The following is a 12,722-nucleotide window of genomic DNA, read 5'->3' on the forward strand; positions in this document are numbered from 1 at the left end:
ATGTAAAAAGCCAGAGTACAAATTGCCTGCCATAAACTGCACCTTGCTGTGCCATCAAGAGACAGAAAGCTGCAGGATGCTGCTCTTCTGGGCACTGTTCTCTGTATTTCACCAGGGGACACAGCTTACAGACAAGGCTTTCCAGAAGCCCTCTGAGGAAGACTGCCATGGAAATATGCCTACTCAGCGCAGGCTGCTCTTCTGCGCCAGCCCTTGCACCACCTTTATCACCGCCGTATTCCCAACCGTACACCCAGCACTGCACCAAAGCTATGCCACATGAACCACGGGCTTTTTCTCACTCTCACCACGTCACGTCTTCAGCAGCCCCATTAGCAGGCTGGTTGTGTCCAACTGCTTACCCCTGCAACGCACCAGTCTGTAGATACCTGACAAAACTGGGAACTTCCAAGCAAGTTCTATGTTTCTAAGGTCCCCTGGCAGGCCATGCCTGTTCCTGCTCACCACATCCTTGAAATGGTGGTACCTCTCCCCACAGATAACCAGATTCTGCTTCCCTCCTCAGTGACTAGTAAGTACCCGATCTCTCCTCGTAATCCCACCAACACCGCTAGGAGTACCTGAGTGCTTTTGCTCCTACTTCAGAGGAGCTAGCGTAGTGCTTAGGCAAACCATAATGCTGGCCTGTAATAGGGAACAAGAATACACAATTTGCTGCTCAATCATGGATACGCATTTGTTTATCTGATATCTGGTCCACCACACCATAATTTAGGCTTTCCTGCAAAGATACAGACTAAAGGGATGGCAATTCCGCTCTCCAAAGATTCTACTCTAGACAAAGAAAAGACATGGTTCACTGTGTACATTATACATTGTAAGCAAAATGCTTGGCCACGCTTATTCAACTAGCCATCTCTCAACACTCTCCTTTGAGGCTTCAGGAGAATACTGCTCTCCTTTGGGTTTCCTCCAAGACTTAAATATTCTCTCTTACTACTCCCAGCATTCAAGGAGACGCTGAATATTCATGCATAAAAGCTCTGTGTTGTATCATCAGATGCTTCCTCCTTCTATGGAATGGATTTCATCTTGTTTCCCATGTTGAAACAGGTGGACAACGTCTGCCTAGACTACTGGGACAAACAGAAACTCTACATTTGCCCAAAGCTGTGCATTTTAAATACTTGAGGAACACAGACCTTTTCTTCTGTTTTACAGATCTTCAAAGAAATTAGCAAAAAAGTTCCAATAATCTCACCAAGGAAAGAAATGTGGACTAAACTGAGGATATTTACATATTTCTATTTGAGGTTTCAAGGCCTGTTCACGTTCCTGCTCAAGTTAAAGTGTGTAGGCACTGCCTTTATAAGCTAGTCAATCAGTTACTTCAGCAAGGTACTTAATTCCCCTCTCATAATCAGATCTAGCTTCAAGAAATGCAGAAAACAGGAAATTCAAAGAGCTCCTGCAAGCCAACAGTCACCAAAGTGATTTTCTTTTGTGTGAAGTCCAATCTGATTATGAAAATGCAGAAGTGGAAATCAGCAACTGGTATCTATGCCCCCTTGATAACTTGTTATCTGACTGGAAGCCAGCCTAGTTGTCTCTGCAAAGAAAATCTGCAGACAGAAATGTCAAAGAACACAAACATTGTACATGCTTATATTAGATTTATTTTTGTCAAACTATTTTCATTTTGTTAAAGGCAGCTAAAATAGATGCCCGTGTTTTTTATTTTTTTTCTTGCAACAGGCAAAGGGCCACAAATTCTCACTGGGGAAAGAAGAGTTAATCTGGATTTGTAACTGTAAAGCCAATATTATATATTGGTTCAAGGGCTATTATTTTAATGTATTACCTTACAAAGGAAAATATAGTTGTGCATGTGACAATCTAGTGAAGGCTAAATTAACAACGTTTTTACTTTTCTGCTATCAAAAGGCTCAAACTCACATCAGAAAACCAGAACTAAGCCAAAAAAATTACAACAGGAAACAGAATACATCATAATCAAATAAAAAGATTTTGATGTGTTATGCTTACTTCAGTGGGAACAGAATCAGATTGCAAGACTCCTATTAACTTAATAAGATCTGGTTTATTGTTTATGAAATCGGGTGAACGTGCAAGGTAACCAACATGAAGTATCTCATTTTTTTTAAATAAACTGCAATGATATGGGAGGTAAGAGCTAAGAGCATTGTAAATAGTCAAGAGAAATCAATGTTTTTAATATTTTGTAAATTAAATTGCCTTTGTAGAAATGTGGCATCTCAGATATTCTTAGAGAAAGGTCAGAAAAAGGCATAGTGTTAAATTAGAAAAATATGTGGAATTTGAAATATACACAGATTTAGGAATACAACCAGGATTAGAGGCCTCAGGCACTAGGAATTGGGGGTGTCATACAGTATTAATTCATGGGAGAAGCCACTAATTCACATGCTACAAACCCCAAAAGGAAAAAGCAGTGAATCTGTTGGCTAGGACAGAGACTCTAACTTATCTTTTTGATAAACAATTTAAAAAAATGCTATATATGGATTCTACAAAAGTAATTTACCAGGTAGGAAAAAAAGAAGCAAATGATAATTAAAGTGTCAGGGACCTGCTACTCAGAACACAGCTCTTACATTAGTTCAAGAATTTTAAAATGAATAGGAAAACATTCAATTCTTGATTAACAGAATTTTGGGGTTATGAAAGTTTGGGCAAAATTAATTCACTATGACATGTTGTCTACTAGTTCTACAGTTCCCCCATACAGGGAAGGTATGAGGAATCCTACAGGACCTCAAGCACACAGATAAGGAAGCTCTGTTCCTCTGGATCCTGAGAATTCGTACTGAAAAACCCCAACCTTCTTCCCCCACCTTTGCTGATAGCAACTGTTCCAAAGGAGACACTTGCAGTCCGTTCTCTGTGATGTCTCTACCCCATCCCTGGGGAGGATAAAATAATGGGGAGCTGTCATCAATACTCAGAGCAGGTTTTATGCTGGGGAGAGGGAAGTATTCCCTGATCAAAGTCTGTCAAATCTCGAAGGAACTGTTTTGCATACTGGCCTTCATTCTTTCCTAGCATTGACTTTCTACTCTGTGAACGCCAATGACGCAGGATGCCTAAAAGACTTTGAAAAACTCAGAGGAAAAAGGGAAAACTACTAATTAAACCACTGTCCTTCTGAACACTGTAGAGATCCTAGAAGGAGACCCAGACCCACCTTCATGAAATCCTACAGAAAGAGTGTACATGAGACTGCCTAATTTAAAGGCCACCAGCACACACACCCTTCTCAGAATTCCTGCACTGCTAACTTCTTATAGTCTCAATTTTTAAAATACAATAAAAGGCCATCTTACTGACCATAGTTGTTTGTATTTGTACTTACAGCTTATTCAATATGCAATCAAACATGCTAACTTCATGTGCTGTGCTACTCATGTTCTAATGTGGAATGATACACTCCATTAAGAAGCCCTATGTGCCGTTCTGTCTACTGAACTCTTGTTTTTAATTAACAAATTTACCACAATAAATACAAAATATAAATATAAGCTAAATATAAGCTTCCAGATACCTTCTGCAACAGAAGATTCCCAGAGTTTTTAAAGAGTAAACAGCCTCTCATGAGAATGGCAGAATCAGGAAACATTCCTTTTGACGTATAATCATACGAGCCAGTTTCTTTTTCTCATTTGTTAATGATACAAAAGGCACTTTGCAAAAACAGTTTACTACACTAAAAAGAAATACTGGCAAAATAATTAACTTCTACCTGTCTTGCATTTTAGCAACTAGAAAAAAGACATGACTAGCCGCATATAACTGACCAATTCTCCACAGATTACCAGCAAAACCTATATGTTTTAAGAAATATTCTGATTTATGTACCCTGTTCTTTATTTCTCAACATGATAGATGTAAAAGAAAGAAGGAAAGCTACACAAAGCTGAACAATGGGATAATAAGCCTGTGATTAACTAGGCAACTTAAAAGTGAATCCATGGGAGGAGAGCGTTATGTTGTCCAAAACACGTTGATCTAAATAGTCAATTCTTTCTAACATCAAGTATTCTATTTACACCACTTCACAGATATGGCTTAACACACTTTATTCAGCTTCAGTGGCTCTCCATTTTGTGTTGAAATGAATGAGACATTTCAGAAACATTTATTTTGTAAGTATTTCTACAGGTACGTGCAGCTACAGTTTTCATGCAGGATATTTTCTTATAACATGCCACAGAGATGACCACTATATTGTATCAGTTGATACCACAATAATAAGATATCTTCCAGTTGCAAGGCTCAATGTCAAATACAATACAAATTCAAGAGGCAAACTGTTCCCCAGGTAGTGAAAAGCTGTAGATAGCTTTAAAAAAGTGACTAATTCAAGCACCTATCCTTAATTTGGTATGAAACTCATCTCTGAAATCCAGTCAACAGATTTTGCATTTACTGTAGTTGTGACAGAACTCAATGGCCTTAAAATGTTTTCACCTCTCAGAAGTTGTTAAGGTTTAAGGAAAAATGTCTGTTTAAGCAAAATCTTTACATCATAATAACTAACCCAAATCTGTTACTCTCTGAAACACACACACACACACAAGTCTTCAGTAATTTGAAGAGCTGCCTACCAGCAAGAAATTCACACCCTTGAGGCAGAAGCACCACATCAGACATAGTAGTTCTAAAGAAAATTCAGACCTAGACATGCCCAAAACAAAAAACAAGACAGCCCTGTCCTTCAACTGGGAAGACTCACAGTCCTGGATGTGGCCACGTGAGGTGTCAGAGGACTGACTTTATAGAAGGAGCTGAATTATGAACTTAAAGTGTAGATGGAAAGGAAAGAAGATCAGACCCTTGAATACTCAGGATACGTCACCACAAGTAAATCAAACTATGAACTCACATTCCTGTTTTAGCTATCAATTTTTTTATACATAAATATATTTATGTATATAAATTACACTTTCCTGGCAAATACAGTAGTGATTCAAATGCAAAATTCATGCTTGTTAGTATCTAAATATATGATATCCTGGGCTTAACAGCTAGTACTACAAGAAATAATTTTGTGTGTTTAGATTTTTCTTTTCTGTGTTGTTGGACATTGTTTTAAGTTTTATATAGAACACTTAGCTTGTCCTTCTAGTTCTAGGCTAACTATACCACTAGTCCCAATATAATATAAACCACTTAAAAATATGAAAAAAAAAATTCACTTTAGTAACACGACTGCATCACTTGTTCCACTAACATAACGGGAACTGAAGAGAAACTACAAACTTAGTAACAGGTTTAGCAATATATTCCTGATTTTTGTTTTCAATCAACATATTGATGCTTGAAGAATTAATGAGAAAGTGGCATCCTGTTTCCATAGAGGACGCAATTTTGAACACCTTTCAGTACAGAAATAGATCAACTTTAACTGCTTTTAAAAACTGTCCTCCATTTCTTAGACTTACGTATGCTACAAAAGACTTATGTAACACACAAAACAGTCATCTTAGCCAATGTCTTCCTCTTTTACGTACCACGAAAGACGACTGTTGTGATTTTCTATACTGTCTCAAAAATAAATAAAAAGGATGGCAAAAGCATAACACTTGATATATACCAAGTCACACAGTACAACAGGATGGCCTTTGTGAGATGAAAGGGTTAATCTCTGCTTTTAATTACACCCAAGTATCTTTTATGAGAGTGAATACTGCAGCAACATCTATAAACACAGTGACCACATTAGCAGAACACCAGTTCTGAAGCCCCTGCCAACACTGCTTGTACAGGGGGTTTTTTGTTTTGTTTTAATCAAGATACAAAAATCTTACCAAGTTCTGCTGTTTGGGGTACTTGCAGAGCCCTGCAAAAAATCTGTAAGACTAGGCAGCTTTAAAGAATGTAACATGCAGTAGTAACCATGACAATAAGAAAAATGCCTTTGCTAATCTTTTCCTTCAGATAACAATTCTTTCAAATACTGGTGTTTTTCCACTGTATTACAACTTCTGTTTGTTGCTCCCTATGAACCTAGGCCTCCAATCCTTGTAAACCTGAAACTTCTGACATAGTGAACAGCAATTTGGGGTGCACTAGTAACACAGAATGAGTCCTAACCTCCACCAGCATCTTCAGTGACTGTGGTAGGATGGACATCACTTGCTGGCAACTATGTCTTATTTAATTGTTGCACAGAACAGGTAGAAAAAAAACTATTACTTTTTTAAGATAATTACTTTGCAAGTAAATGGGGAACCTAAAAAATAACAGAAAGGCAGAGTGTACATAGGGTATTTCTATGGAGATCATAAAACTGCTGAGGTAGGTTAGAATTTGGTCCTCAGCAGGCTGACCATAAACTTTAAGAAAACATCCTGGAACCCTTCTGCATTGATTTTGTCTTGGTTTTGTATTAAGTTGAGGTTTTTAATGAATAAAAAATAAAATAAATAAAGATTCTTCAGAAATTAATCTTTGTTCTCTACTATTTTTCCAACAGACTTGCTCGCCAAACTAGGATAATGCTTTCAAAAGATGTATGTGATCTGGATCTGAAGTCTCAATTTGAAAAGTGACTAAACGGCTGATTTTCAAAGGCATTAAGATACCTAAAGATGCATTAAGCACTTAGAATTTTTAAAACTGCATGGGCATCTAACGCCTATTTAAATCACTTAGTCCTTTCTGAAAATCCCAATGGGCAGTTACCTACATTTTATATGTCTATATGCCTTTGAAAATCTGTACCATTAAATACTTAACAACCTAAGTCCCCCTGGCTTTTAATGAGACTTAGGGTCCTAAAAAGTGTAAGTACCTCTGAAAATTGGTCAACCCACTCTCTCTGGTCTTTTCTTCTTTCTTTTAAAGAGCCATCTACTAACGCTTATCCATAGCATGTCAGTTAACTACATCTTCAACACTGCCAGACTTACACATTATACTGTGCATATTAAATTTTTTATGTAACTCAACAAATAAAGGTCCTGAATACAAGACTGCATCCTCCTAAGACTTTCTGAAACTCCGAAAAAGAAAATTAATTCCAACCTGTAACCCCTGCGAGTGCCCCCAAATCATTGTTTCAATAAATATGATCCAAAATGAGTATAATTTAGGCTGATAAAAAACAAACAGCATAGTTTAATTACCTAGCAACATATTCAAATTACTACAAACAAGTTCTGAAAGACAGCCACACAGCAACAAAAAATGTTTAGAGAAAAACCAGAAAAAGAAAGAAGTTGTGAATAGGCTCTTCAAACAGGCAGCAGTTCCAGAAAAGAAGACAAGCCTTAACTTTGAAATTTCTTTTTTAAACAAAAATGTATGAAACTATAAAGCATTCCCTTATGCAAACATTTGAAAGATTTATCTTCTGATCTTCTTTAATGTCAATGGGAGGTAACTTGCACTGACCACATTCCCAAAAAGGAACTGATTTGTAAATTAGGAACGTAGGGAATCAGATTGCCACCTACAGGAAAATTTAGCATTTATTGTCAAGAATGACTCAAAAAGAATACAAATTGCCATCCTGCCAAGTACTCTTTCAGTTTTAGTTATTATTTCAAAACCAATTAGTATTTTCTTTGGTGCAACTATATCATGAACTTCCTAAATCCAGAAAGCCATTAACATTTCTTTTAAGAGAGTATTGCTTTAAAGTTCCATAATTCAACTACAAAGCAGCAGATTGTAATCATGTTTCAGTTAAAGAATTTTAAGTCTGCTTACCTGATACAATTGGTGCTAGCCTGAATATGTCTGATAGTCTGCTGTTAACTGGCTCATATGGGGAATCTTCAAGCAAGTCATTTCCTAAAGACAAAAAATATTTGGATTTTTTTCTTATACGAGAATTCAGGATAAGATTTTGTTGTTTACTTTTACTCTGAAATGAAGTTATTCTGTAACAGCAAAAGGTACTCCCCTTTAATCTGTTTATTTGGTTATTTCTCCTCAAAGCACTACCTATAAAAACACCTGAAAGAAGCTAGTTGTTTATCCCTGTTACTAGTTCTTTTCTCTCCTTCCTCCATGGATGAGGTCATAATTTGCAAAGACAGCCTGTGACATCACAGGAACTGTCCCATCTCATGCAGCAGGAGACAAGCTGTAGCAAGGATGTTCCTTTTCATTCACCCTAACAACAGAGCTCTGTTTTAGAGGAGCAGCACAGGTAACAGCTAAAAACTAGCATCTTTGGAATAAAACACTCCTAACAAGATGCTGTTGGAAGGGAAACTTTTTATGATGCAGAAAATGTCCAAGAGTAGTGTAATTTATTACGAAAGTTAGAACAAAAATACATATACTCATTAAAACATTCCAGTTGATGCCTGGATAAATGAACAGAAAGGAATGACTTCCCTTTTTGCAGAAGCAGCTACAGGAAAGAGTTAAATGGGGACCATACTGAAGTGAAAGATTGCATCTTCAACTCCAGGGCCAGAGCAAAACAGGGCTAAAAATTATATATCTCATCTAAGAACCTGACTGTTCTCAACAGACTACGGGAAATTTGCCAGTGACATCAAGAACAGAAGTCCTGAGTCAATCACTGTCACATCCCTTCTAACTGGCACTTCTACACACTCTAGGAGAGCACAAACTTTTTTTTTTTTTTCTCTGCCTCAGCATGCCCAGGGAATATTGCTAGTAAATACAGGAAAGGAAAGAAAAAACTTTTCCTTAAAATAATGCTCCTCTTCATAATACATTAACTTTCAGCAAAGAGCTAAGAAACTAGTTCCAGTGTCCTGTGATCTTGTTAGGTGAGTCCTAATTAAGGAGTTTAAATATTATTAGGAAAATGTCTCCAAATGATTGTTTTTGTAGCTCTTGCACTTGCTAGTGCCCTTATCTCTTGACTCTGGTTTAGAAAGGTCAGCTGGGTCCCCTGGAGGAAACCCTCATTGTGGATTTCCCAACAACAGGAGACGGAGCAGCAGCTGTTCTTGAGTCGGATGAAAGGTCCTCAGTTTGCAGCTGAAGAGCACAATGTGAATTACGGGGTCAGACCCTCGGTTTAGCCTCAGTGGCGGTAGCTAGCTGCAGATGCAAGGGGCTGCAAAATCACACACTGCACTAGGGGAGTGTAACGTTTCTGCGTTTTGCAACGTACCCTGTAAGCTCTGGTACATGCTCCAGTAAATGCGCAGGCAGTTTTTCTCCTTCTTCATGCCCCTCTTACAGCGGCAGTTGTACAGAGATTTCTGCTTGAGAGCTTCCATGGCGCTTTTGCATTCGTCCTTTGCCTCCAGGCCTGTCGCCCGGCTGAAGTTGCTCTCTTTGCCGGCTACACACTGCCTCAGTGTCCTGTATTTAGTACTACAGCTCTGCTCCTTGAGACACTGATCGCTGGCTTTCACGCAGTCGAGGCGGTCCCCTCCAGGCAGCCCGCTTACTTCTGCGGACAAAAGTACATCTAGAGAGAGGAGACACAAACCAACAAACTCTCGTTGAGGGATGAGGCTGATTTAACCAGGGCTCCAAAGCAGGCATCTGGGAAGCACAAGGCACCTCCTCACGCAGCACATGCAGCCAGCCCCCACGGGCAGCACCTTGCAAACCTCCGGGCTTCACGCTACACCTTAGGAAAAAGCACGCGGGGTTTTCATGGTCTTAGATCCACTTTTGTGGGAGTCCAAGGAAACAGTATGTTTTAAGCCTGCTGGCTGATTTATGAGAAAACACAAAAAGGAAAGAAAACCCACAGGGGTTAATGTGCCTGACAAAACAAGCACTCATTATTCCTTAGATCCACTTTGGGGAAACAAATAACCTTTCCATTCGAGTGTTTAACTGAGGGGTTAAATATTCGGCCTCACTTTCCAGAAGAGCTTTGCTGTAATTTCAATTACATCCACGAACAACCCGCTCAGAGCGGTAAGTATCCTCACTGATTGATATTGGCCTCTTTTTGTGTCAGTCACTTTTTAAAGGCTGTACACATTTTTGCTTATTCTACATGTATAAAGGTAGAATTTATGACTCCCCCTCCCCATTTCTCTCCACGTATGATGCTTTTGCAGGAGAACAAAGCAAATTACATTAACTCTCTCCTCTCCATCGTGCCCCCTGTCATGCTCCCTCAGACACACGCAGATGGAAACGCAAACATCTCTTGTGGAAAGGAAACCAGTTTGGGCTGCAAACCACTCGCAGTCAGGCAGGCTGCCAGGTTCAGGTGAAGATGTAATCCTTCAGCTGGCTCTTGTCACCCCCCCCCCTCTCCCCAAGCAGCCTTATTTTAGTAAAATGAAAAGTTTCCCTGTAACTTGCAAGAACCCAATTTAACGAGAGGCTATACAGGCAAGTATCTAAGTCTGTAATCTCCCAGAGCTTTAAACGTAGACTGGGCTAACTGATGTGAGGCAGAGCCATAAAAACTACTGGGAACTTCACTGTTCTGCCTAAACAATAGACTGACAACTGTCAGGCATCCGATCCCATAAACCCTATGCTTTGCTTTATGAAGCGATGTACAGACAGAAATCAGACGCCAGCAACTTACCCACTAAGGGCAAAGCGAAATACAAGATAACGAGAAACATCTTGCTGTCTTCGGATGGTTTCCCCAAACGAGCTGATGTGCTACAACAAAGAGGATCAGCATGTAGATATTCCAAAACCGACGAGGTCCAAAGACTCCAAGTTCAGATCCATTGAATTGAAGGGGGAAAAAAAAAAAAAAAAAAGAAAGAAACCTCTCTCCTCTTCACCGCTACCACCACCAGCGGCAGGAGCAGCGACGCAGACGCTCAGCTTTTTCCTTTAGATTTCAGGTCTGAGCAACCTGAAAACACAAGCACTGACTTCAGGGAGGGAGCGAGAGAGGCGCACGCACGGGTAGATGCGTGTGCGAGTGAGCGAGCGGGAGCGGGGCAGGAGCGCCGGTCGCCTCCTTGGGTGGGCAGCGCCTGTTCCCAGGGAGGGACCGAGAGCACACACACACACACGGGGGGGAGTGGGCGGAGGGGGGGGGGGGGACGGACGGAACGACACGAGATCCGCGGCGCCCGCCCGCCCCCGGCCCCGCAGCCGGGGCGAGCCGCTGTCAGCGCCGCAGCCACTTGCAGCCCCTCTGGCTGCGGCTCCCCGGGGCTATTCGGCTCTTCCACACACACAGCCCCCCCCGCCCCGGTCCGCAACTTTATTTATTCGTTTGCGCCGGGGCGGGGAGACGGGGCGCGGGGCGCGTCCCTTGCGCGGGTCGCTCGCCTCCGCCGCCGGGTCGGGGGCAGGTGCCGCGCTGCCGGCAGCCGCTGGGAAAGTTTGGGACTGAACGGCGGGGGGGGGAGCTCGGCGGGAGGCGCGGAGCCCCGGCGGGGGTGGTTGCTCCGGTTCCGCCGACCGGTAGCGGAGCGGCCGCGGCTGCGGGGGCGCCCCGGAGCGATCCCGAGCGGAAGCCGCCCGCGGCTGCGGCGGGGCGGGCGCCGCTGCCCGCTGGGGCTGAGGCGGCTTCCCGGCCGGCCACGGCCTCCCCCTGCCGCCCGTCCGTCCCCTGGCGGGGGGCAGGGCCCCGCGGCTGCGGAGGAAGCGCCGGGCGGCGCAGGCTGCCCCCGGCCGGCCGGGACGGGGGGGAAGGTGGGAGCCGCATCCTCACGGTGCTCGGCGCGGGCCAGAGCTCGGCCGGGGCCGAGCTGAGTGTATCGGCTTCCACTTGGCTCCTGAATAAACAAAGCGAACATATGTCCCGTATTCGTGACAGATGGTTCAAACAGAGAACTATTTAGTGGTTTTCCCACAGTTGCTACTATGTAGCGCTCCCCCGAAACCCAACGAAATGCAATTAGCCTAAAATAGCGCCAGTTTCCAGATTTCCTTCTTTTCATACGCCGAAAATTTGATTCAGGTGGTTTTATGTTTTAGCTGCAACCAAATGTTGGAGGTTTTTTTAAATAAAATAAAAAGAGTCAATGTGTACTTTACTTGGCAATTTTGTCAACAAGCTATTTGGCCCATTTGACTTAAGGAATTTGCTTCGCCTCACAATAAATTTTGCCTAAAGGAGTTTGCCTCACCTCATGAGATGGAAGATGATCAGGCTGGCCACTTTTATAGCGAAAACTGGATGGCAGATGGAGCTAAACTGTTGTAAGGTACTTCAGAAACACTTATTTAAAAGCTTAGCATATGCCAGGATATACAGAGAATACAACACTCACAGAACCCACCTGGAAGCTTTATTTTTTTGTTTTGTTTTCCCCTCCTGCCACTTTTTCTTAAAAGACAGATTTGTATATCTATCATAAAAAAAACCCAAAACCCCCAAACAAACAAAAAAACCCAACTGTCCAGAGTACTGGTTCTCTCCATGAAGTAGTAATAGTGATGTTAAGTTGCAACTAATTAAGTCACAACTGTTTGTGTTTTGGTTGTTTCATATGAAGGGGCATATACTATTATATGGTCACAAAAGCTATTACCTGCTGCGTGTACAAGGACATAATTGGAGAAACAAAGACAACCACCAGATTTCTAGAGTATTTCAAGATAATTAGAAGGTGCTAGGTTGGTGACAGCACTGATGATTCAAGACAGGTTCAGCTTTTGAAGTAGCTGTTATTTAATGAAACGAGTTGGCCTTCCGAACACTTCAATACAAATCAAACTGGGTGATACAGAGATGATTAATCATAGAACAGAATAGAATGGTTTGGGTTGGAAGGGACCTTAAAGATCATCTAGTTCCAACCCCCTGCCATGGGCAGGGACACCTTCCACTAGACCAGGTT

At 41.6% G+C, this 12,722-nt stretch overlaps 1 protein-coding gene across 1 annotated transcript in view; it reads right to left on the reverse strand.

Moving 5' to 3' along the window:
* Window positions 1–10,718, reverse strand: part of GFRA1 (GDNF family receptor alpha 1) — a 146,088-nt gene extending 135,370 nt beyond the window's left edge. The window contains exons 1-3 of the mRNA XM_075026980.1: window positions 10,499–10,718; window positions 9,107–9,409; window positions 7,717–7,800 (exon numbers count right to left, since the gene is read on the reverse strand). Of these exons, the coding sequence (XP_074883081.1) occupies window positions 7,717–7,800; window positions 9,107–9,409; window positions 10,499–10,538 (427 nt within the window). The 5' untranslated portion in view covers window positions 10,539–10,718. The remainder of the gene's footprint in view (window positions 1–7,716; window positions 7,801–9,106; window positions 9,410–10,498) is intronic.
* Between the last annotated feature and the right edge of the window lie 2,004 nt (window positions 10,719–12,722).

Source organism: Buteo buteo, chromosome 4, assembly GCF_964188355.1.
Source record: "Buteo buteo chromosome 4, bButBut1.hap1.1, whole genome shotgun sequence".
In the NCBI taxonomy this organism is placed as follows: domain Eukaryota; kingdom Metazoa; phylum Chordata; class Aves; order Accipitriformes; family Accipitridae; genus Buteo; species Buteo buteo.